At 39.4% G+C, this 27,327-nt stretch overlaps 2 protein-coding genes across 2 annotated transcripts in view; one reads left to right on the top strand and one right to left on the bottom strand.

Annotated features, from left to right (window-relative positions):
- Nucleotides 1-12,640, bottom strand: part of Rpt1 (26S proteasome regulatory subunit Rpt1) — a 35,788-nt gene extending 23,148 nt beyond the window's left edge. Inside the window, exons 1-4 of the mRNA XM_045751545.2 lie at nucleotides 12,434-12,640; nucleotides 8,041-8,078; nucleotides 2,652-2,825; nucleotides 518-657 (exon numbers count right to left, since the gene is read on the bottom strand). Coding sequence (XP_045607501.1) covers nucleotides 518-657; nucleotides 2,652-2,825; nucleotides 8,041-8,078; nucleotides 12,434-12,503 — 422 coding nt within the window. The 5' untranslated portion in view covers nucleotides 12,504-12,640. The remainder of the gene's footprint in view (nucleotides 1-517; nucleotides 658-2,651; nucleotides 2,826-8,040; nucleotides 8,079-12,433) is intronic.
- Nucleotides 12,641-18,702: 6,062 nt separating this feature from the next.
- Nucleotides 18,703-27,327, top strand: part of LOC123764053 (N-alpha-acetyltransferase 30) — an 83,146-nt gene continuing 74,521 nt past the window's right edge. Inside the window, exon 1 of the mRNA XM_045751541.2 lies at nucleotides 18,703-19,879. Within this exon, the coding sequence (XP_045607497.1) occupies nucleotides 19,082-19,879 (798 nt within the window). The 5' untranslated portion in view covers nucleotides 18,703-19,081. The remainder of the gene's footprint in view (nucleotides 19,880-27,327) is intronic.

Genomic DNA, 27,327 nt, shown 5'->3' with positions numbered 1-27,327 from the left:
ATAATAACGTCAGTAACATATGCAAGACAATCACACATAACGATGGTTTTTAAGAAAATGAACAAGGAATCCATCAAAATATTATACATGGTACACATTTGAACACTTCTAGACAATGCAACTCTGGCTTGGTACCCACTCCTGGCACAGCACAACATATACAAATATATAAGTTATTAGGATAGGTAAATAAACAAACTACATTTGAAGAGAAGGACAAGAGGCAATGTCATCACAACATACAAGATACTGTGGGGAATAGACAAAACAGAGGAGCCAAAGAAATATTCTTGCACAATGAGAGTGGCAAAAAAATAGTGGAGTGGGCTAGTCCAGGTAGTAGTGAAAGCAACAACTATTCATAGTTTCAAGAGCATATATGACACTATAGGAAAATTGGGAGGTATAAATATATAAAGTACACTAGGTATGGGATATTCAGTGATCTTCCCATGGAAGAATCAGTAAGAGCTCAGAAAAATACCATTAGTATACCAGAACAAACATGTCATCTTACCCAACTCGCATGCCTTCTTCAATATCAGTTGGTGCAACAGAATCGGCCAAATCCACAACAAATTTTGCAAACTGTTTGACATTTATGATATACTTTGGATCATCAGAATCAGCATTAATGATTTTAGTGCATCTTGCCACCTGAAAAATTAAAAAATAAATAATTGCAACATTCAGTAAATTGTACTGAACAGAAAATATTGTTTGAGTTAATTATAAATATATAAAATTTTATAGAAAAACTAAAAGGTTTTATACTCATTTTGAATAATTTTTTAAACATGAAAATTAAACATTTCCTCAAATATTGTCTTATAGGATGCTCCACTGAATAATGGTAAAGAATTGATTATTTGATATATACTGAATTAATTACCATAGGTAATGTTGATTAAATAGTGCAAAACCATTTAACAGAACATGATCCAATGGAATCAAATGGACAAGATGAATTCCATTATATTGCTTGATATGACAAGCAACATAGTGGAAGCAGGCGGAATGCACATCAACCTGTGGCCAGTACAGGTCAAACAAACAACACATGATAAAACATCCCTCATCTCGCAAGAAGTGAGGGTAGGATTGGAGGGGCACCCCAGCCCCCCCCTTAACCCACATGGAATTATCATTGCCTGAAGGAAACAATCTAAGCAGGACACCCAGTCACTGGGATGCAATGTCAGTATTCTTAAAAGTTCTATGTAAATTAACCCTGCCTGGCTAAGATGGCTGGGAAAACCTACCTCAGCACGCCGAAGTACAGCATGAATGCAACTAGTGCACCCCACCAGCCAAGGCGCTCCAACCAGGAAAAAAAATGAAGCTAAAAACCCCAAACTCATCTCAAGGCGAAAGCCATCCTAGGGCGAAAGCGAGATGGACCTCTAAATGAATGCCACCAAAACATTCCAGGGAAGACGATCCTGCGACACAAGGGAAGCATCAGGAAGCACCCAGGGAAGGTAACCCTGAACACATGCAGCTCCAAGTGCACTAAACTCATGACCCACATGCACCAAAATGCAAGGAAAAGCCCCAAAGGCAAAAAGAAAACCCAAGAAACACACTGGGGCCAGAGCGACAGTGGTAGACCAGACACCGGCTAAACATCAGAGAACTGACAACAGAGCAGCCTGTGAGTTGTGGCCCACCTCTCTCCTCCCTTCAAATGAGGAGAGGGGTTAGAGTGAATGAGCAGGCACTGGGTTATAATTTTTAGGTCAATGATGAGTCACAATAACATGGATGAAGATACGTCTTAACCACACATCAGAAGATAAGAGAAACGACTTTTCAGTCCGTCCTAGACCATTATCAAGTCGCATGTAGACAACCCATACACGACTTGATAATTAGTGGGATTTGTCTGGGCTCCTCCTAGAAGGTCCAAATAATTAAAGTGCAAGTGAAAAACACACACCTCACGATCAGGAAAGTAGTAACAGAGGTAACCAATTGTTTCATGTCGAGCAAAGCAATCTACGCATACAGGAGAGGCAGTCTGCAAGAATATTGGGCACCCCTTGAATGAGGGCCACATCGAGGCCTAAACCCAAGAAGCTAAAGTGAGGCTTTCCCGAGTCCACCTCCACAGAAAATTAAAATGATCAGAGCCCACTCTGTTGAAGCAGTCCACTACCAACAGCCAAAACAAGTGAAGCCAAATCGTGGAGCGCAACAGAAGAGGGATGCACAAGAAGAAGAGGTGCCATCCAAACTGTTACACTCCCTCACCTTCATGTGCACCAACCATGGGTGAGGGAACCAAAACATTTAGTACCAAAAATATTTGGTCATTTATTGTTAATGACTTTCACTAAAGAAAAATATTTTAAAATCAAATTACATACTTGAGGCACGAAACAAAAATTATAATATGGGTAATCAAGGGGAGAAAAGTAATAATTTAACCAAATATGTCTAAGAATATTAAATACACTGTAATTCATTTCTAATGTTCTAACCGCATAATACACAAATGTGCAATACTTTAAATTTATATAAATTGTCAAATGTTGTCAACATCAAAAATAAATTATCTGACGACAATTCTGTTCATGTATTAAATCTTTGGCAATTAGGGATAATATAGATACTCAGTATCGAGATGTAAGTGAGGTTGAAGGCATTACCTGAAGTGGCTGTTCATTTTGCAGAGTTTGCTTATCAGCTGCTAAGTCCCACAGAGCTGGCACTGCTAAGCCAGTGTCGGATTCCTTAATGCCTGTTAAATCATTCACCTTTTTAACAGTTTTCTGGATATCATCTTCAACATTCTTGATCACTTTAGTGTACGGTCCTTGACCCTGCAATTAAACAGCAACTTAGTATTTCTTGGTGCATACATTTAACAAATCAGGATAAACAATTTATAGTACCTCAATTATAGAACCTCAATTTGGCAAGTCTCCAGTTGGAACGCACACTTTATAGGCCGGATTTACTCACCTAATTCAACCAACAAGAGTTCCCTCAAGCTGGGGATGTGCAGATTTGCTTAAGATATTTGGATTGAATTCATAGACTAGTGGAAAAGTTGCCCATCATATCATAGGTTAAAGTTAAAGATTTCCTTAGTGAAATCAGCCCATAGAGCATGGGAAATATGAAGGTATGAATGATAACTCATAATAAGGCACCCCTTGAATGAGGGGTGCCTTACCTTCTTAATGATTTATAGATGGACACAAGAATGTAAGAAATGACCTTGAGAATACTATTGAACATATTTAAAACAAAATTCTATGGTTCTTGATTATTTTAAGTGACAGGTGTTAAATAAATAGGACCCCCTTTTCCTTTTAAAATGAGGTTTCAAGATGATTGTGTGGGAAATATGCAAGATGTGGTTAAATCTCTTTACAGACAGGTTCTTTTGGAAGTTGTCTTTCATATGATTAAGTTTAAATTAAAATTTCCCTCCATAAAATCTGAAAGAGTGGGAAAGAAACAGTGTGGGAAATAATGGGTATGAATGGTAACCGTCTCAATATGGCACAACCACATTTTTAATGATTCTCGTAAATGACTGCAACATTCATTAAAAGAAACAGATGGGGCCTTTGGAAAGTGAATGAGCATAGTTGAAACCAAATTCTATGGATCGTTTTCATTTTGAGATTCCCAGGTTTTTGTTCACAATATCTCTTTCCTTTGAAAATGAGGTTTAGAGACTAGGGCATGGGGAAATATGCTAGATATAGTTGAATATCTTTACAGACAGGTTTTCTTGGGAGTTGTCCTTCAAATGACAGGTTTAAATTAAAATTTCACTCTGTGAAAACAGCACCAAGCGTGGGAAATATCAGAGAACAAATATCTTTCTGGGTGTCTTCCCTGGTCGATGACAAGATGACAAATTTAAATGTAAAGTGTTCATGGGCCATTGCTCCCTGTGCCTCTCTGATGGCCAGGTTCTGGCTCTGGTTCCTGTAAGGCATACAAAGAACTCTGAGACTGATGATACTCAAGTAGTATGGTACTGATTAGTAACAAGGAAGGATTTGCAGACTGGAATGAGAATGACATTCCCTCTATTGACAGAAAAATTGCAGAACAACTTCAATGTCCCACACTATCTCAAAAACGATAAAGAAGGCTATGTGGAAATATAGAAATGATTGAACTAAAGCTACAAGAATCATAAAATCCAGGAAAGGCAGAGAAAAATAGAGCAAAAGACCATCAGCAAAATAGAAAGAAATCAGAAATACTTTTTCTCCTATGCAAAATCTAGAGCAAAAATTACATCCAGTACTGGGCCCCTGTGAAAGGGAGATGGAGAATTTTCGCAGATGACAAAGAAATGAGCAAAATACTGAGGCAACAGTACGATTCCGCTTTCAATGAGCCCTTAACCACCGTGCAGCGCTGGCTTAAAATATGACAAACACATAGTGTGCTGAAAATAAATTCTTTGCAAAAAAATTATTTGTCCTTCCAAAAGTGTTAAATGGCTTCCTCTGATCACATATGTTGAAAATATTGCACAAATGTACTTACTTTGGCTGCAGTCCAAAGTATTTTGTCCACAAAATGGCATGTAATGTCATGGCTCGGAGGTCGCCCGTGCGTGCCATAGATTCCCGAAGCCAGTCACATGCCAGACTCAACAAACGTAAGTTGCCACAAATATTTTTGTTAATTTTTTCTGCACAATTACAAATGTATTTCTTTTGTTTTTTTCTGGTTAATCCTTTGTATGTTGAACAGGTTTACAATATTCAGGCAGTATAACATCCGTACTGTTCAAAGACACTTGTGTTACATGTATCACAAATGTGTCCACAAACATTGTTCATATTTTCTATATTACATGTACAATTCTATACATTTACAACTTATTTACACACTGTACACTATCAGACTATATACAACACTATCATCATACTGCACGAGTGTGTGATAATCACTGAAGTAGTCAACAAGGCATAAGGGAACTTTGCACTCAATGCACCAAGTGCAGATGGATCTTTGCTTCCGTTCCCTACGTTATGTTCTTTCAAACACAGGAATGTTTACCCCTTTTCACATGTGCCTGTGCCTTTAAAGAACACAATAAAGTACCCATCACAACTGCAAGAAAAAAGGATAGGTTGGATAACAAGAACCTTGCAAACAAGAGATGCTGTACCAATGATGATACTTTTAAAAGACACAGGTGCTCTCTAGAGTAGAATACTGTTGCACAATAACAGCCCCCCCTGGCAAAATCTTACTGAAGCGACCATACGAGTCATAAATACTCATACTCCGACCAAGTAAAACAGAAACAAGCAACACTTAGTGGGCCAGCCAGGGAAAAACTTCAAAGCTGGAGAAATTGTTGACCTAGAACGTGTGCAGAGATCCTTTACAACTAGAATCCACTCAATATACCATCTAAATTACTGGGACCAACTAAAATGCCTAAATCTGTAGAGCACAGGCGGGAGAGAGAGACTAATTTAATCATGGAAAATATTAGAGGGGCTGGTCCCAAATCTGCACATATAACATCACATGGGACCAGGATAGACCAGTTGCACTAACATCGCACATCATAAAAGTATTTGAGAGAGTGATTAGGAGTCAGGTCACCAATTTCATGGAGACCAATGACCTTCACAACCCAGGCCAACATGGATTTCGAGCGGGAAGATCGTGCCTCTCACAGCTACTTGAGCACTACGACAAAGTCACCGAGGCATTAGAAGAGAAACAGAATGCTGATGTGATATACACGGACTTCGCAAAGGCTTTCGATAAATGTGACCATGGCGTGATAGCACACAAAATGAAGTCAATGGGGATAACCGGTAAAGTAGGACGCTGGATACTCAGTTTTCTGTCAAACAGGACTCAGCGAGTAACTGTCAACCATATAAAATCTAGTCCAAGTGCAGTGAAAAGCTCTGTACCTCAGGGTACAGTCCTTGCACCGCTGCTTTTCCTTATTCTCATATCAGATATAGACAAAAATACAAGTCACAGCTTCGTATCATCTTTTGCAGATGACACAAAAATCAGTATGAAAATTACCTCGGCTGAGGACATTGAAAAACTTCAAGCTGATATTAATAAAGTTTTCGACTGGGCATCAGAAAATAACATGATGTTTAACAGTGATAAATTCCAGGTACTCAGGTACGGTAAAAATGAGGACCTTAAACATAATACAGAGTACAAAACACAATCAAATGTACCCATAGTAGGAAAACAGCATGTAAAGGATTTGGGAATAATAATGTCTGACGACCTAACGTTTAAGGAGCACAACCAAGCAAATATTGCGACAGCCAGAAAAATGATAGGATGGATTACGAGAACTTTCAAATCCAGGGATCCCATCACAATGGTTGTACTCTTCAAGTCACTTGTGTTGTCCCGTCTTGAGTACTGCTCAGTACTCACTTCCCCCTTCAGAGCAGGAGAGATTGCTGAAATAGAGGGAATACAGAGAACATATACGGCACGCATAGACGCAATAAAGCACCTAAATTATTGGGATCGTCTCAAAGCCCTCCAAATGTACTCACTAGAAAGAAGACGAGAGATATCAAATCATATACACCTGGAAGATACTGGAGGGCCAAGTACCAAATCTACACAGTAAAATAACAACGTACTGGAGTAAACGATATGGAAGAAAATGTAGAATAGAACCAGTGAAGAGCAGAGGTGCCATAGGCACAATCAGAGAAGCTACCTACCTTGAGGTGCTTCCGGGGCTTAGTGTCCCCGCGGCCCGGTCGTCGACCAGGCCTCCTCTGATGTTTATACAGAACACTGTATAAACATCAGAGGTCCGCGGTTGTTCAACGTCCTCCCAGCAAGCATAAGAAATATTGCCGGAACAACCGTGGACATTTTCAAGAGGAAACTAGATTTATTCCTCCAAGGAGTGCCGGATCAACCGGGCTGTGGTGGGTATGTGGGCCTGCGGGCCGCTCCAAGCAACAGCCTGGTGGACCAAACTCTCACAAGTCAAGCCTGGCCTCGGGCCGGGCTTGGGGAGTAGAAGAACTCCCAGAACCCCATCAACCAGGTATCAACCAGAAGGCATTTCAGGATGTGCAGAATACCCCTGTTGAAAAGCAGAGATGCAATATATACTCAGAGAGGCTTACAATCAACATCAGAGGACTGAGATTGTTCAACACGATTCCACTAAACACAAGGGGCACAACTGGCCGACCCCTCACAGTGCTCAAGGGAGGACTCGATAAACAACTCCAAAGGATACCTTATCAACCAGGCTGTGATTTACACATCAGATTGCAAGCAGATTGCAGCTGTGACCCGGAGGCCTGGTCAGAGACCGGGCCTGTCGACCCGGAGGCCTGGTCAGAGACCGGGCTGTGGAGACCTTAGCCCTCCCCCCCGGATTTAATGCACGGTAACTACAAGGTAAGGTACATGCAAAATCTTGAGAACAGATAAACTGGATAAAGGAAGCATATTTAGATTTAAAAGAGGTAGGACTAGGGGACATTGGTGAAAGCTGCGTGCATTGCAGCTTGCAATTGAGTCAAAGAAATATAAGAAAGTTCTCATTCCCTGTAAGAGTGGTAAGCAAGTGGAATGTATTGAAAGAAGAGGTTGAAGCTTTTACCATCCACAACTTTAAAATATGAACAATTATGAAAATGGTAATGTTGAGAGGAGTAATTAGCACCCCAGGTATGAACAGCTAAGAGGCAGGGCATAAAGAACTGGCTCTCGCTTCCCCCATAGTCAATGATAGGAAGGGAACCACTGGGGTCCCCCAGAAAAATTACTGTACAGTACTTAAAAATAAGGAAGCCTTCTGACCCTTTATGAACATGCAAAGGCACTATATTGTTTATTCTAAAATAATATCTATACAATATTTTAAAAAGTACATTACAGTATAGTGATACAGTAGTTTAAATGTATGTTGTGAATGTTGATAAACTACTGCTCTATAAATGTTTGCTGCTTTGTATACTGTAGTGATGTGTTAAATTTGTTCTGTCTTGTATACTAATTAAAAGTTTGCTTGCTGTGTTGCATACTTACATACGACTTCAGCAAGGTAATATCTGCTTCATCAAGAACTGAAATAAGAAATGTACAATTTTAATTTCTATTCAAAAGCAAATAATTTATATTAAATATATATTACACATGCTAGAGCTGTACAAACAATACTACTTCATCAATGACTGGAGCACATCCATAGTATACCACTACTGCTTACTTCCTAGTTATCTTTCTATACTAGAGATGTTCTTAGAATATGCAGAGGAACTCGGGGAACAGAGACCCAAGGAAACTGGAACAACTCACAAGATGCTCACCGAAGCAGAACTGGCGGCACCAAGGTAGCTTAAAAAAAAAACGCCACCAGACAAAATGCGCCAGACAAACATAAGAACATAAGAACATAAGAAGAAAGGTAACTGCAGAAGGCCTATTGGCCCATACGAGGCAGCTCCTATTCTATAACCACCCAATCCCACTCATATACTTGTCCAACCCGTGCTTGAAACAATCGAGGGACCCCACCTCCACAATGTTACGCGGCAATTGGTTCCACAAATCAACAACCCTGTTACTGAACCAGTATTTACCCAAGTCTTTCCTAAATCTAAACTTATCCAATTTATATCCATTGTTTCGTGTTCTGTCCTGTGTTGATACTTTTAATACCCTATTAATATCCCCCCGGTTATGTCCATTCATCCACTTGTAAACCTCTATCATGTCACCCCTAACTCTTCGCCTTTCCAGTGAATGCAACTTAAGCTTTGTTAATCTTTCTTCATATGAAAGATTTCTAATTTGGGGAATTAACTTAGTCATCCTACGCTGGACACGTTCAAGTGAATTTATATCCATTCTATAATATGGCGACCAAAACTGAACTGCATAATCTAAATGGGGCCTAACTAGAGCAAGATATAGCTTGAGAACCACACCAGGTGTCTTGTTACTAACGCTGCGATTAATAAATCCAAGTGTCCGATTTGCCTTATTACGAACATTTATGCATTGATCCTTTTGTTTTAAATTCTTACTAATCATAACTCCCAGATCCCTTTCGCAATCCGACTTCGCAATCACAACACCATCTAGCTCGTATCTTGTAACTATCATCATTACCTAACCTCAGAACTTTACATTTATCAGCATTAAACTGCATCTGCCAATCCTTTGACCATTTCAAAACCCTATCTAGATCAACTTGAAGTGATAGTGAGTCCTCCTCCGAATTAATTTCCCTACCGATTTTCGTATCATCGGCAAATTTGCAAATGTTGCTACTCAAACCTGAATCTAAATCATTTATATATATTATAAACAACAGAGGTCCCAGGACAGAGCCTTGAGGCACTCCACTTACAACATTTTCCCACTCTGACTTGATTCCATTTATTTATTTACAAAGGACCCCTCTGGAAGCCAGCAGCCACAATCTTCATCAGAAAAAGGAGAAGCTAGCCACAACCAAACAACAACCAGGACCAAGGAGCAAAAAGCCACCAGAAACAATCCCAGACCAAACGGGCTGCCATAAAACAAAGGAGAGAAAAGGAACCTAGCCAAAGACCAGGCAGGCACAAAGCAAGAGCAGGATGGAGGTGAAACTGCTCAAGAAGCATGCAAAGCAGGGCCAAGTAATCTGCAACCACGAACGCTAGCCATAGAGGCTGCGCTAACACTGCAGAGGCGACAGCACTTGGCCAAAAATATCGAGCAAGAAACAGCCAGAAATTAAAAAGGGCAAAACAACTGGCAGAAACTCAATAACAACGACGAAGTGAAAGAAACGGCAAAAAGACTGCCAAGAGTCCATGCTGTTGCCAGAAGAACCAAGGGTGGGACACCTATATCAAGCCACTTGGGGTGTGGCCACCCCAAAAAAGGTGGCCACAAGCATTTTCATCCCACACGCATCAACACACCAGATGCGAAGAACGTAACAGAAGGCCAAACCAGCAAGGAACTCCACTCGCCTAAACTTTCCGACAAAGGTGGAGCTTCGGAAAAATGCCTGGGTTTGGACCCGAAACCAAGAAAGGCCGGCAACCATGTAGCCAGAAGAGCCACTCTCCCTTGTAAGATTCTAAGACATGCCAGAACCAGGAACAACAGTTGGACAGGGAAAAAGAGTTAGTGGTACCTCCACCTCGACCAGTCCTGCCAAAAAAAGCCCTGATTGCGAGAGCCACGCAGACTGAGCATGATGCCATATTGAGACCAAACCGACCCGAAGATGTCCACATCCGGGCACCCGTATGTCCAGCAAAGCTGAAGGAAGTGGCAATGACAGTACACTCCGTGGAACAGGGAAATGAAGCAAGATAGTGTCAACCAGGATGCTGAACAAGTTCCGAACGTGAGCAGCATGGAGAGCCAAACTCTGAGAACTCAGCAGAAGAGCTAACTGAAGCGACCAGCTCCAAAGAGGCATGGAACGAAGAGACCCCCCACCACCAGTTGAGACAATAAATTACAAGAGAACAGTCCAAATGGAGCCAGATCACCAAGCCCCAAGAAATCCAAACCCTCTGCAGCGCCTGTCACACTGCTGCAAACTCCCGCACCATGCTGAGAGCTGGACAAAGGGATGCCACCAATGACCTTGGCCGGACTGGTGAGCACTGGGCACAAAGCCCCAACCTACTGCCAAGCAGTCTTTAAAAACATCGAGAAATGGAGGAAAGCGCCATGACACTGAACTCAAAAAGACCCGAAGAGGAAGCCGGTGACACAGCACCTGGCAATGGGACACCAGGGGCCAGAACCAGCATGCGAGTGTGGCAAAAGTGGCTGCTCCAAAAATACCAGAACAGCCTCCAGAACCAAACCCTGCCCAACGGATAAACCAGGAAGGCAAAGCTTATACTCCGCAAAAAGAGTTGCTTGAGCTACCACCAAGTCACCAGGGTCCTTCTTAACCCTTAAACTGCGCAACACATCATACAATGTGTTGAGTAACTTGCTATAAATTGCACATCACGTCATATGATGTATTGGAGTACTATGCAAGATTTAAACAGCCCGCGGATTCACGGGGTTCACCTCACCTTCATCAGGGCTCTTGTAAACAGACGCCATTTAAAAAAAATCATGGGCCAAATTCCCGGGTGTGAGGGCTTCAGTATTGAGTGAGCCACCAAGCCTGATGCACACAGCATGAGCTCACAGCACTGCTGTTCAGCTTGTGACCACAGCATCACCTAAAAATGCCATAATATATATGTTCATGCTATTATTTAGCGATGATATTACAGAAGAGGGGGCTGAGTAATGTCTGAAGACAGTTTGTTATTCTTTTGATAGCAGATTTTTGCTGGGTGATGATGGGCTTGAGGTAATTTCCAGTGGTTGAACCCCATGCACAGATACCATAAGAAAGATAGGGATAGATTGGCGCATAGTATAATGAGAGAAGAGTTTTGAATATAATATCTGATTTTAGAAAGTATACCGACCATTTCTGAGACTTATATTGGTAATGTGTTGTATGTGGGTGCTGAAGTTGAGTCTCATGTCTATGTATTGCCCAAGGAACTTTCTATCCTTTTTATTGCTGATGTTAACATTGTCTATCTGAAGCTGAATTTCATTTGACGATTTGCTTCTAAATACGTAATGTGTAGTAGGTCTTTTCTATGTTTAGTGAGAGTTTCTTGGTTGCCATCCATAAGTGAATTTTTTTTAATTCATTATTTACAACATTAATGTGTGCGGGTTGGGGTTAGAGTAGACGAGGGTAGTATCATCAGCAAACAATATAGGTTTAAGCAAGTTAAGAGACATTAGGCAGATCATTGATGTACATAAAAAACAGGAGGGGTCCTAGGATGCTGCCCTGTGGCACTCCTACGGTTAGTGGTAGAGTGGGAGAGGTTATATCATTGATGGCTACATATTGGTGTCCGTCACTAAGATAGGATCGGATATAGTTCTGGGCAAGGCCTCATATTCCATAATGGTGGAGTTTAAGAGGTAGTTATGGTTAACAGTATCAAAAGCCTTTCTCAGGTCAATGAAGAGTCCAGTTGGAAACTCATTTTTGTCAAGGGCTGAGAAAGAGTAAGTCAAGCACACTAACAACTGCATCATTGGTACTCTTTTGCGAGCGGAAGCCAAACTGACAGGGACTTAGTAAATTAAATTTTACGAGATAGGAGTAGAGATGTTTGTAAATAATGTTTTCAAATATTGTTGCTAATATAGGTAGATTTGATATAGGTCTGTAATTGTTTATGTCTGCCGGATTGCCTCCTTTAGGAGAGCGTAGCTCTAATCCTGTAGCTACACTTAGGTAGTTACACATACAAGGGGAAGGGAATTATTAGGGAAGAGCCAAGCCACTACGAGTATATAGCTCTACTCTACAGGTCTACCAGAACACTTCCGTCACTCTCGGTAGTCTCCCAGCGTATTACTCTGACCTTACCTTTAATAGGCTCGTCATCGCCCTTTTCATCGTTCGTTTTGCGCATATCTGACCCCAGGTGATCAGGCATGGTGATGCTGGTGATGGAGAACCAAGTGTGGAGCAGGTGTGGAGCAAGTTGTGTAGGGAGTAAAGCAGTTGCTGCAGGTGTGGTGACTGATGATGACTGGTCGAGGCAGCCCCGCCGCCGCCGCCGCCCTCGTACACTTCCCTCATACTCTTGTACATCCCAATACAACTCACCCACACCTCACATCATTTACCGGAATTTACCTGAGGGTCACCAATACTGGTGGGCTCGATGAAAACAGGAAGCCTGCGGTTTGTCAACGGTCCCCCCAATTTGCCTGATTATGTTTCCAGTTGGCAACATTAATGTACCAGTATACATTAATGTATAAACCCAATGTACCTTCTTGTATATAAATAAATAAATAAATAAATAAATAAATAAATAAATAAATAAATAAATAAATAAATAAATAAATAAATATCAATAAATTAAGAAAACATGGAGCACAATTTCCCACATATTGGGATCAAAGAAGATTTTAAATAACAAACCAATACTCCTGTCCAATAACGATGGTCAGCTTACAACCTCTAATACTGCTATTGAGTTCAATAGGTTCTTCTTTTCCATTGGTCATCCCTTGCAAATGATATTCCATCTTTCAGTACTGATGATCAGGACTATCTTACAGGTAACTATCCACAGTTTCTGTACCTAACGCCTGCAAATTCCACTGGTGTTAGTGAGGTAATCCTTTCTCTTAAAACCAAGTCTAGTGCCCTTGAGGCGATACCAACTTTAATTTACAAAAAAAACTCCAGATCTTTAGCTCCTTCTATTGCATTGCTCTTCAACAAGTCACTTGAACGCCAAACCTTTCCAGATATTCTAAAAAAAAAAAGTGAGAGTAACCCCTGTCCACAATTGTGGTGATCTCACTGATATTAACAACTTCAGACCTATATCAATCCTGCCAAACTTGTCAAGAAATATTTGAAAAACTAATCTACAAGCAGCTTTACTCTTATCTAGCCAATCACAATATACTTAGCTCTTGTCAATATGGCTTCAGACCCAAAAAAAGCACTAACGATGCACTTATTAGTATGATTAACTTGATACATGCAGCTCTTGATAAAAATGAGTTCCCTGTTGGGTTATTTGTGGACCTGCGTAAGGCTTTTGACACTGTCAACCACCAAAACCTTCTTCTTAAATTACATTATGGAGTCAGAGGACACTCCCTGCAATACCTTAAGTCTTACCTTACTGACAGGCTGCAGTATGTTTATGTGAATAATTCCATTTCTCCCACCCTACCCATCAACATTGGTGTTCCACAGGGCAGCATACTTGGCCCTCTCCTCTTTCTCATCTACATTAATGACCTTCCAAATGCCTCCCAACACCTCAAAGCAATTCTATTTGCTGACGACACGACCTTCATTTACTCAAGTCCTGACCACCTTGCTCTAAATGTCACAGTGAGTACTGAGCTAAATAAAGTCCATCTTTGGCTAGCTGCCAACAAACTCACCCTTAACATTGACAAAACTTTCTATATTTTGTTTGGAAATAAATCCTTAAATCAAATAAATCTCAGGATAAACGATACCCAAATTTGTAACAAAGTAGATGGCAAATTCCTTGGCGTTCTCATTGACCCCAAGCTGAATTTCCAGGGACACATTCTAAATATATCAAAATATATTGATATATCAAATATATATTAATATTATATTGATATATTAATATATCAAAAAAAGTTAAAACAAAAACTGTTGGCATTCTTTCTAAGATCAGATATTATGCACCTCGCCCTGCCCTGGTGACGCTCTATTACTCCCTCATCTATCCTTATCTCAACTATGGTATTTGTGCTTGGGGTTCTACTACCCAAAATCATTTACGTCCTCTAATTACTCAACACAAAGCTGCTATTAGGACAATATCCAACTTTGGCCCCAGACATCACTCGGTACCCCTACTCAAATCTCTGAATATGTTAGATATTAAGTCCCTGCACATCCTCTCGTGTGTATTTTATATATATAAAACGCTGAACTGTAATGTCAATCCTGACCTTAAAAGCTTCCTAGAAGGTTGTAACAGATCCCATGAGCACCACACCAGAAACAAATACCTATTTGATATTCCAAGAGTACGACTTAATCAAACTAGAAATGCACTACAAATCAAGGGACCCAGAATGTGGAATGACCTTCCCAATCATGTTAAAGACTGTACCTCTCTCAACCAGTTTAAGATAAAAACTAAGTACTACCTAATTAACTCCCTGTAACCTACCTTAACCCTCATTGTCAACCCATGTTTGCTATTTTAAACAATGCTGTTTGTCGACCAAATCATATATTTGCTATTTTTCTGCCATGTTCCCCCTTTTTCTATTTTTATATTTTCTCAACACATTTTATACTTTAATCTCAATTAGTATTAAATTTTAGTCTTAGTGTTTTTCCGGCCCGAAACGCTTTGTGTAATAGTGGCTATAGGCATTGTATGTACTAGCTCTACCTATAAATCTATCAATTTTTGTAAAACCTCTTGTATGTATGTACCTTACTTGAATAAACATTTATTTATTTATTTATTTATTTATTTATTTATTTATTTATTTATTTATTTATTTATTTATTTATTTATTTATTTATTTATAAATTTATAACTCTATCAATGTTTGTACTCACCTAGTTGTGCTTGCGGGGGTTGAGCTCTGGCTCTTTGGTCCCGCCTCTCAACTGTCAATCAACAGGTGTACAGGTTCCTGAGCTCTATCATATCTACACTTGAAACTGTGTATGGAGTCAGCCTCCACCACATCATTTCCTAATGCATTCCATTTGTCAACCACTCTGATACTAAAAAAGTTCTTTCTAATATCTTTGTGGCTCATTTGGGCACTCAGTTTCCACCTGTGTCCCCTAGTGCGTGTGCCCCTAGTGTTAAATAGCCTGTCTCTATCTACCCTGTCGATTCCCTTGAGAATCTTGAATGTAGTGATCATGTCCCCCCTAACTCTTCTGCCTTCCAACGAAGTGAGATTTAATTCCCGTAGTCTCTCCTCGTAGCTCATACCTCTCAGCTCGGGTACTAGTCTGGTGGCAAACCTTTGAACCTTTTCCAGTTAAGTCTTATGCTTGACTAGATATGGACTCCATGCTGGAGCCGCATACTCCAGGATTGGTCTGACATATGTGGTATATAATGTTCTGAAAGATTCCTTACACAAGTTTCTCAAATCTCTAGTTTCAAATCTCTGAATATGTTAGACATTAAGTCACTGCACATTCTCTCATGTGTATTATACATATATAAAACGCTAAACTGTAATGCCAATCCTGACCTCAAAAGCTTCATAGAAGGTTGTAACAGAACCCATGAGCATCACACCAGAAATAAATAGTTTTGATATTCCAAGAGTACGACTTAATCAAACTAGAAATGCTCTACAAATCAAGGGACCCAGATTGTGGAATGACCTTCCCAACCATGTTAAAGACTGTACCTCTCTCAACCAGTTTAAGATAAAAACGAAGCTATACCTAATAAATTCCCTGTAACCTACCTTACCCCTCTATTGTTAACCAATGTCTGTTTTTTTAAAGAGCGCTGTTTGTCGACAGAATTGTATTTATGCTGCTTTTTCAGCTATGTTTTCATTCCATGTTTTCATTTTATTCTTTATGCTCAATTAGTATTAAGCTTTAGTCATTTAAGTTTTTCATGCCCGAAACGCTTTGCGTAATAGTGGCTTTAGGCATTGTATGTACTAGCCCTATCTATAAATCCATCACTCTTTGTAAAATCTCTTGTATGTATGTACCTTACCTAAATAAACATTTGATTTGATTTGATTTGATTTGTTTCTAAAGGCCGTTCTTATGTTAGCCAACCTGGCATATATGCTGCTGATGTTATCCTCTTGATATGAGCTTCAGGGGACAGGTCTGGCGTGATATCAACCCCCAGGTCTTTCTCTCTCTCTGACTCTTGAAGTATTTCATCTCCCAAATGATACCTTGTATCTGGTCTCCTGCTTCCTACCCCTATCTTCATTACATTACATTTGCTTGGGTTAAACTCTAACAACCATTTGTTCGACCATTCCTGCAGCTTGTCCAGGTCTTCTTGAAGCCTCAAGCTGTCCTCCTCTGTCTTAATCCGTCTCATAATTTTGGCGTCGTCAGCAAACATTGAGAGGAATGAGTCTATACCCTCTGGGAGATCATTTACGTATATCAGAAACAGGATAGGTCCGAGTACAGAGCCCTGTGGGACTCCACTGGTGACTTCTCGTCAATCTGAGGTCTCACCCCTGACTGTAACTCTCTGCTTCCTATTACTTAGGTACTCCCTTATCCACTGGAGCGCCCTACCAGTTACTCCTGCCTGTTTCTCCAGCTTATGCATCAAACTATTATGGGGTACTGTGTCATAGGCTTTCCGACAGTCCAAAAAATGCAGTCCGCCCATCCTTCTCTTTCTTGCTTAATCTTTGTCACCTAATCATAGAATTCTATTAAGCCTGTAAGGCAAGATTTACCCTCTCTGAACCCATGTTGATGGGTTGTCACGAAGTCTCTTCTCTCCAGATGTGTTACTAGGTTTTTTCTCACAATCTTCTCCATCACCTTGCATGGTATACAAGTTAAGGACACTGGCCTGTAGGTCAGTGCCTCTTGTCTGTCACCCTTTTTGTATATTGGGACTAGTCATTAGCAGTCTTCCATATTTCTGGTAGGTCTCCCGTTTCCACGTGTTGTCTGAAAGCAGAGTTTGTTTTTATTCTGATAGCAGATTTTTGCTGGGTGATGATGGGCTTAAGATGGTTTGCAGTGGTAGACCCCCATGCACAGATACCATAATTAAGATATGGGTAGATTAGTGCATAATAGAAGTATAGAAACAGTATAGTATAGTATAGAAGTATAGGAACTATACAGTAGGCAGGCAGTATAGAAATACAGTAGATAGTATATAGTATAGTATAGTACAGTATATAGTATATATAGTATATAGTATAATAGTATATACAGTAGGTGGGCAGTATAGAAACTTGTTTGGTTCTATACGATTCGACCTGATGAATCATTCCTCATGAATCCTAACCTAGAATTATAGGATGGCCTATTGTTTATTTTTACAGGATTCATATAATATATAATGAATATATTCTAAGTACTGTATAAATGCATGTTCATAATTTTAACCCAACAGTAAAATGGGTGGTTGTAAACGATTTGGCGAGGTCGTATTCCGGGGAAAATAGGATTAAGGACTTGCCCGAAACGCTGTGTATAACATGCATGTATACAGTAAATAAAAATAATTATTTAAGGTTAGAGACAGATGTCTTTACAGAAGAGCAGTCATTGACACACAAAGGCCAGAAAGCACGAGTATAAAGAGGTATGTTTAGAACCGATAATTATATGTACAATTATCTTCAATAATAATACAAGATATATGTATTATATGTACGGACGAATAATTATATGTACGGGCAGCATAAAACATTCACTAGACAGTGTGACATTGTAATTTGGCTGGGATATCGATATCTATGGCAGGTGGCTGCAGGTAATTAAGCCCCCAGTGATGAACATTACAATTGTAAACTATGTGAACAAGAGCTGGGACATACTCTCCTACACTATATCTGTGATTGCCTTGTTATAAGTGACTTCAGACCAAATGGTGTGAGGTACTTTGAGCTCTGTAATTACTTCATACACTCAGGAGTTGGTTGGTTTTTGTATTGAGGAAGGTATTTTCTCCCCTGATTCCATGTATGACTAACCATCCTGTGAGATGGGAGTATTAGATGAACTTATAGCTAGTTTTTGATCTACATTGTGTAATCTTTCATATAGAATAGGGTAGCAGCACATTGCTGTGTATTGTTAATAAAAAAAAAAAAGTTCTTTGGTTGGTGTGAATTTATTACAAAACATTCCTTCAAGATTAAGATTTTCTGTCAAGGATCGACGAGGAATTAGTCATATTTTTGTAAAGGTTATATTTATTATGTGTAGATGATATTGTATGTCATATAATGATTTTGGTGGGTGTGAGTTGATATAAGAGAAATTACTTGTGGCACCTTGAGCAAGCAGGCGCTCCTCATTAAACACTGACCCTGGTAGCTTTATATGAGGTGTTGAACAGTACATGATAATGGTTAGACGTGACACGCGAGGATGATGGACATAGATGATGTTAAGTTATGTAGTAATGTTTGAGAGGAGCGGTGGATGATGTCACGATCAACATTCACCCGTGTGGCCGCCCACTCACCCTCGCACACCAAAGTCTCTACAACATCTTCATCAACCCGCACTTAACAATATTGCTTAATGTTGTAATACGAAAATAAGTTACAGCTCATTAATTTTTGTATATAGTTTAGTTGTGGTTGTAAAGTATGCACAGTTGGAGTGGAAGAAGCAGAGTACTGGAACGCGCCGTCCTGAGCAGGAGGTCGAAGGAACTCGTCTGCGATCCAAACATTACACCCGAGTGTCGAGATAATGGCGGGTCTTAACTGTGACGGTACCCGGGTGGCGCGGGCGCTCTCTAAACGTCTCTGATGTGCCGTGGAAGCGGAGAGTACCATGAGTGAGACCCAGCTAAGGCGGGTACTGGTGGAAGACATTCCCTCGCTCGTGGCTTGCCACACCGTAGTACCAACCCAGTCAGCTGATTTGGCCCCCGTGCACAGTGCCAGGGTCAGGAGTGCCCACGCCCACGCCATGGAGAAGCGGGCGGGGGCGGAGGGGGCCGCCCGAGGTGACAAGAGGGCGGGGGCAGATGGGGCCACCCATACCCCAGGGCTGGCCACAGAGCTCAGGGACAAACTCACTTTCAAAATTGGTGTCATGAATGGCATGAAGATTGGCACCACAGATGCCGAAGTCCATGTGCCAGCAGTCAAGTCCACGAAGTCTCTCGTCCTTGAGGAGCAGTGTTCAGAGTCTAGTCATGATTCCGCGTCCAAGTCGGACTTAAATGGGACTGTGTGTAATGGCCACTCCGTGTCCGAGGCGACAAGTAGTAATAGTATCGCAATTTCAGACACGTTTTCCATAAATTCAGAAAAGTCATCGGACTCGTCCCATTCATTCTCTGGTGCTCGTCCAAGGACAAGAAACACGTCGAACAGTTCACAAAGCACGCAACCTAAAAGTGAAAATGATCTTAGCTCAACCAGTGAAAGTTTAATAACTCCGGAAATTTGCATAAGTCCTGTTACGTCGACTGTAGACAACGATCTGAAAGTAGACTACGTAAATTATGAAAATGAATTACAAATGTCAGCCATAATGAGGCTAATCCAGAAGGATTTATCAGAACCATATTCAATATATACATATAGGTATTTTATACATAACTGGCCCAAATTGTGCTTCCTGGTATGTAAATTTAGTTTGTTGAGAGAGTGGTGTGACAAGTGCGAAGATGTTGCGTCAGTCCGTGGTGAAGCTCGCGCTCATCATAAGTTAGGTGCAGCTCGTCTATTTTATATATATACAGTAAATTTGGTTCGAATTGTGTAATCATATTTTACACTAAACAGTAATTGTCAATTTTTTAATGTATATGTCTGTTATTCTTACTCCTTTGCAATATATTTTTATTTGCCTATGATGTAATACCTAAGGTGACGTCTTCGCATGTGTTCACTTCTCCATGTGGTTGTGCCTCAGGCTGTTTGTGCATGAAGTTGATCTCTTAGCTACACTTTTGGACAATTACAAAATTGATCCAGTAATTTTGTATATATCTTGAGTGCATAAATGTTTGGAGTACTATATTCATTAGTGTAGTACATGGATAGAGGATATTAAAATAATTTGCCCTGATCTAACGACAGTGCTGTAGCTTAATTTTTAATACTAATCTTTCTTTGGTTTTAATTTTTGATCTCTGAAGTTTGTATCTCTAGGCCTAGCCTAGATGCAGACGGATACCACCATTCATAGGCCTCTTGTCAGACTACTGCTATGATACCTTACATATGGGATTTATAATTTGTATTGGTGGTTGTAAATGTGACTTGAAATTTATTAATAGTAATTGTATTTAGATACGTACATCAAGTCCAAACTTCATTGTAGGTGGATACAAGTAGCATCATGTCTAGATAATTTGCCAACAGATTTTAAAACCTACCTAACTGTACCCATCCTAACCAGATCTAACCCAAACCAACCTAACCTTACCCAGCAGAGCCTGATACAGACTTGCCTAAACTAATACAACGTAACCTAACTATATTTTGACAATCGGAAACTGAGCATTGTCAAACTTTTTGTATACGGTTTAACACTATCCCATGGTAGGCGGAGTGTTCAGCTTAACGTTTTGTAATTTGAGGATGAAAATAGGTTATAATTTTGACTGACTTTCGGATTGATTTTAGGATTAATGATTACTGATGTAGGATAACTTAGTTTGTTAGTTGTATAGGCTATCATTGTTCCTACTTCATATAATGTAATCTGCTCAGAAAATTAATGGTGTCCTTTAAGAACACTGGCCTTATTCAAGTTGCAGTTAGTGTACACAAAATAGTATGCACTAAAAGTCTGCATTTATATCTAGCCAAATTATTACTGTATAATCTAGCTAAAGCTAAAAAATATATAAATCTCCAAATTTGTAAAAAAGTCAAACTTAGTTGGCTTAAGAGCTTAGAAGAGTAGTAAAGGTATTTAACTTGAAATTTGTGTGATTATAGCTCCTTTGGTAGGTAGGATAAAGGGACGTTAGTATGACAGTTTCTTGACGTTGGGAAACTTGAGGAGGACAGGCTGAGTTATGAACATTTTGATTAAGCTTATGTGGTCATAAAAAATACACATATTAAAACTTTTGTGGTCATAAAAGTTTTACCTGAAACTTGTTTGATCATAAAAGTGAGCATCTTGTTGAAGTTAGGCATTGTAGCTCCTTGGCTGATGTTTTTTATACATAATTCTTTTTTATTGCATTTCCATTCTATTTTTGAAGAATGTATCTACTGTATATTACTTTGGAACTTAAATCCTCGGGTATGTTCATAAAACTAAACTTCCTTTTTAAACTGAGCAGTGTTGTTGCTGGTATGGTGCGGTCTTTGGTCAAAATTCTATTAGTTTTACTCAGTAATTTATGTTCTTAATATAATAATATTGTTAACATTGAATCAATTCGGAAAGAAATTCTGTACAGTACAATATTTGAAAATAATTTCTTTTTATCTAAATGTTAAGCAAATTGGGTCTTACATACTGTGCCAAGTAGTGCATTCTGCCTATTAGGTACAGTAGTCTATATGTGTGTGTGTGTGTGTAATTACCTAAGTGTAGTTACAGGATGAGAGCTATGCTTGTGTTGTCCCGTCTTCCCAGCACTTTGTCATATATAACGCTTTTAAGCTACAGATGGTTTTGACCTCGACCACCTCACTTAGATTATTTCAACCGTCTACCACTCTGTTTGCATAAGAGAATTTTCTAATGTTTTTGTGGCACCTTTGTTTCTTTAGCTTGAGTCTGTGTCCTCTTGTTCTTGAAGTTCCAGGTCTCAGGAATTCTTCCTTATCAATTTTATCGAGTCCTGTTACTATTTTGTACGTAGTGATCATATCGCCTCTTTTTCTTCTATCTTGTAGTTTTGGCATTAACTCCTCTATCCTCTCCTCATAGCTCTTGTCCTTCAGTTTTGGGAGCCACTTAGTGGCATGTCTTTGCACCTTTTCCAGTTTGTTGATGTGCTTCTTAAGATATTAGCACAATACAACCGCTGCATATTCCAGCTTTGGCCTAGTAAAAGTCGTGAACAATTTCTTTAGTATTTTGCCATCCATATACAGTATATAAAAGCAATTCTGAAGTTAGAAAGTGCAGTATAGGCTCCTCGCACAACGTTCTTTATGTGGGCCTCGGGTGATAGTTTTCAATCTAGACCCACCCCTAAATCTCTTTCTTTATCAGAAGTCTTTAAAGATTTTCCACATAATTTATAGGTTGTGTGGGGTCTCTGTTCACCTGTTTCACATTCCATAACATGACATTTATGTACATTAAATTCCATTTGCCAAGTGATGCTCCATATACTTATTTTGTCCAGGTCTTCTTGAAGGGCATTACAATCATCTAAGTTTCTTATCATTCCTATTATCTTAGCATCATCAGCAAACATGTTCATATTACTATCGCGCGCCGCCAACTTAAAGGTCACGCCCGCGGCGTGCGGGTGGGCATGCGGGCAAGCGCGTGGCGACACTGAAATGTGTATCCTCGTTTCAGTTTTCTCACCTTAATTCTCATGCTACGTCATTCGTTTTGGTATCATTGTGTTCGCAATAGAATTCCCTACAGGTGTATATACATATAATGTCCAAAAGCCTGGTGTGACTGAACAGCAAAGCCTAAATTTGGCAAAAGTTACCCGTGAGCACACAAAATCAGTAAAATGTGTTTACTCGTTTCAGTTTTCTCACCTTAATTCTCGTGCTATGTCGCTTGTTTCGGTATCATTGTGTTTGCAATTAAATTGCAATTAATTTGTATTTACATATACACCCTGCAGGTGTATATGCATATAATGTACAAAAGCCTGGCGTGATTCCCCGCAGGAAAGACTAAAGTTACCCGTAAATGAGCACTAATTGGCACACCGCAACCTAATGTGTATACTCGTTCAGTTTGATAACATCAATTTTTGTGTTACATCTTTCATTTTGGTATCAAATTGTTTGCAATGTAAAGGTGCACATTTTAAAACTAGTCCCAAAATAATAGCATAATAAATAGAATTTTAACAAATATTTTAAAATTTTGACCAAAAACGTATTTATAATCTTTCAAATGTTCTGACATCAGGTTTCGTGTTACACCTTACATTTTGGTATCAAATTGTGCGCACTCTAAGGGCGCTTATTTTGAAACTATTCCGAAGTTGATCGAATAAAAAATGAATTTTATACAAATATTTTTGTATTGGACGCGAATGCTGTCCACGGCTAGGACTCTAGAGAAAAAAAGTGGACGTGAGTGTTGTCCACGGCCGTCGATACTGATATAATTCTGTATTCCATCTGGCAGATTATTTATGTAAACAATGAACATCACCGGTGCAAGAACTGAACCCTGTGGTACTCCACTTGTGACATTTCTCCAGTCCGATACATTGCCCTCATTTTTCTATCGGTTAGAAAATTTTTCATCCATGTTAGAAGCTTACCTGTTACCCCTCCATTATGTTCCAGTTTCCAGAACAACCTCTTATGTGGAACTCTGTCGAAAGCCTTTTTTAGGTCCAGATAGATGCAGTCAACCCAACCACCTCTTTCCTGTAAAATCTCTGTGGCTCGATCATAGAAACTGAGTAAATTTGATACACAGGATCTTCCAGATTGAAAACATACTGTTTGTGTGATATTATATCGTTTCTCTCTAGGTGTTCCACCCATTTAGTTTTAATTATTTTTCTAATATTTTGACTATTACACTTGTCAATGATACAAGTGTGCTCAATGATACAGCATCAGTTTTGATAGATTCTCTGGATAGGCGATCGACTAAATTGATTGAAAGGTTGATAGGCTCAATGCTCGATCCTGCAGGCACAAATAAGTGAGTACAAATAGGTGAGCACACACACATTCAAACTGAAGGAATGATCAAACAAATGGTTGTTAGAGTTTATCCCATTTAAACTCAATTAAACTTAAACCCATTAAAATTTAAAAACACACACAGTGCGTGTATAATTTTTATCTAACTACTGTACCTGCATGGCGCACATTTAATATATACTTTTTAAAGTAACCAATGTTGTAACCCTTTTTGTGTAATGACATTTTCAAATAAAGTTAGATATATATATACATATATATATATATATACACACACCAAAAGTATAGGGGTGGTAGGAGAAGAAAATATCAAAATGTTCAGTGAGGATCCACAAGGTCTTCTCTGAATACTCTTTTTCTTCTCCGAGGCTATGGGTCCCTACTCTTGTACCAGAGGTGGTACCCCTTCTAGGTATAATAAAAAAAAATTATTTTTAAAGTATGTACTGGGTAAGATTTAAAAATCCAGCAGTACTGGGTTCACATCAGCTTCCTGAGGGCTCCAGTAAACAGATGCCATTTAATAAAAAGAATCATTGGTACCATTCCCAAGTGTGAGAGCCTCAATACTGAATGAGCAACCAAGGCTGGCACATGCAGCATGAGCTAACAGCACTGCTGTTCAGCTTGTGTCCACAGCATCGCTTAAAAATTTCAAAATATATATGTAACTGCTATTATTTAGCGATGATAGTATTACAGAAGAACCTGACTGATAAAAACTGTGTATAGTGTTCAGATATCAGTGAATACAATGCTGTTCAAGATGTTCAGTGTTAGGCAGGTAGCCAAAGCACACTACTATTGTTTGGTCCTTCTAAGATTCTTGAAACTACTTTTCATGTTCCTTTGCAAAATAAATTTGTGGATAATTATTCACGTACAGGATTTAGTGACCAGGATTCTGATAATAGCAGCATTGTGGTGAGAATTAGCGATGTGCGTAGTGTGGTGGGAGGAGGAATCTTGGCAGGGAGTTTGTTTATTATTACTATTATTGTTTGGATTCATCATACCAGCTAGTGGTCTGTGTTGTGCACAAAAATGTAGATACTTATATATAATGTGTGTGTATAGTGTAACAACAGCAAAATCAGTATGCTGAGAGAAGCCATTTTGGCAAATGAGATGGTGTCATCAGCTGGATGGTGCGTGACTTGTAATTACCTAAGTGTAATTACATAAGTGTAGTTACAGGATGAGAGCTACGCTCGTGGTGTCCCGTCTTCCCAGCACTCTTTGTCATATAACGCTTTGAAACTACTGACTGTCTTGGCCTCCACCACCTTCTCACCTAACTTGTTCCAATCGTCTACCAGGTCTCCAGGTCTCAGTAAATCTTCCCTATCGATTTGTCAATTCCTGTTACTATTTTGTAAGTAGTGATCATATCACCTTTTTCTTCTGTCTTCTAGTTTTGGCAATTTAATGCCTCTAAACTCTTCTCGTAGCTTTTACCCTTCAGTTCTGGGAGCCACTTAGTAGCATGTCTTTGCACCTTTTCCCATTTGTTGATGTGCTTCTTAAGATATGGGCACCACACAACCACTGCATATTCTAGCTTTGGCCTAACAAAAGTCATGAACAGTTTCTTTAGTATTTTCCCATCCATGTATTTAAAAGCAATTCTGAAGTTAGAAAGTGTGGCATAGGCTCCTTGCACAATGTTCTTTATGTGGTCCTCAGGTGATAGTTTTCTATCTAGAACCACCTGTAGATCTCTTTCTTTATCAGAATTCTTTAAAGATTTCTCACATAATTTATAGGCTGTGTAGGGTCTATGTTCTCCTATTCCACATTCCATAACATGGCATTTATTTACATTAAATTCCATTTGCCAAGTGGTGCTCCATATACTTATTCTGTCTAGGTCTTCTTGAAGGGCATGACAATCATCCAAGTTTCTTATCCTTCCTATTATCTTAGCATCATCAGCAAACATGTTTATATAATTCTGGATTCCATCTGGTAGATCATTTATGTAGACAATGAACATCACCGGTGCAAGAACTGAACCATGTGGTATTTTACTTGTGACATTTCTCCAGTCCAATACATTGCCTCTGATTACTGCCCTCATTTTTTCTGTCAGAAAATTTTTCATCCATGTTAGAAGTTTACCTGTCACCCCTCCAATATTTTCCATTTTCCAGAACAACCTCTTATGTGGAACTCTGTCGAAAGCATTTTTAGGTCCAGATAAATGCAGTTAACCCAACCATCTCTTTCCTGTAAAATCTCTGTGGCTCGATCATAGAAACTGAGTAAATTTGATACTCAGGATCTTCCAGATCAAAAACCATACTGTCTGTGTGATATTATATAATTTCTCTCAAGGTGTTCTACCCATTTAGTGTTTATTATTTTTTCCAATATTTTGACTAATTACACTTTTCAATGATACAGGTCTATAATTGAGGGGGTCTTCCCTGCTGTCACATTTGTAGATTGGAACTATGTTAGCCTGTTTCCACACATCTGCTACAACTCCTGTACACAGGGATGTCTGAAAAATCAGCTGAAGTGGAATACTGAGCTCAGGTGCACATTCTCTCAGAACCCATGGTGAAACTTTATCTGGGCCAACTGCTTTGTTCTTACTTAGCTCCAGGAGCATTTGTTTCACTTCGTCTCTAGACACCTCTATGTGTTCTCTGCTGTTCTCTGGAATTCTTATTGTGTATGGTTCTCTGAAGATCTCATTTTGAACAAACACACTTTGGAACTTTTCATTTAATGTTTCACACATTTCCTTTCATTTTTGAACTTAACTTTATTTCTTGATTTTGGCTTTAGGCCTTGTATGTTTGCAAATATGAATGATTGTCCATATTGCATGTCACTTCTGGAAGGTTTTGGTAGTTCTCCCTCCTCTCTCACATTGAATTTAATTTGCCACATGGTGCTATAGTACAAGCACTTGTTTTATTTAGGTCAGTTTGAAAGGCATGACAAACGTTTGTGTCTCCTATCTTCCCCAGTATCTTAGCATCATCCACAAACATGTTCATATAGTTCTGTATTCTTTCTGGCAGATTATTTATGTAAACGATGAACATTACTGGTGCAAGAACTGAACCCTCTGGTACTCTTCCACTCTTCAGTCAGATACATTGTCACTGATTACTGCTCTCATTTTTTGTCAGAAAAATTTTCATCCATGTCAGCAGTCTCCCTGTCATCCCCTACAGCATGTTCCAGTTTCCAAAACAACCTCTTGTGTGGGACTCTGTCATA

This window comes from Procambarus clarkii, chromosome 23 (assembly GCF_040958095.1).
Source record: "Procambarus clarkii isolate CNS0578487 chromosome 23, FALCON_Pclarkii_2.0, whole genome shotgun sequence".
In the NCBI taxonomy this organism is placed as follows: Eukaryota; Metazoa; Arthropoda; class Malacostraca; order Decapoda; family Cambaridae; genus Procambarus; species Procambarus clarkii.
Note: the sequence above shows the minus strand (reverse complement) of the source record. Positions and strands in the feature narration are given on the sequence as shown.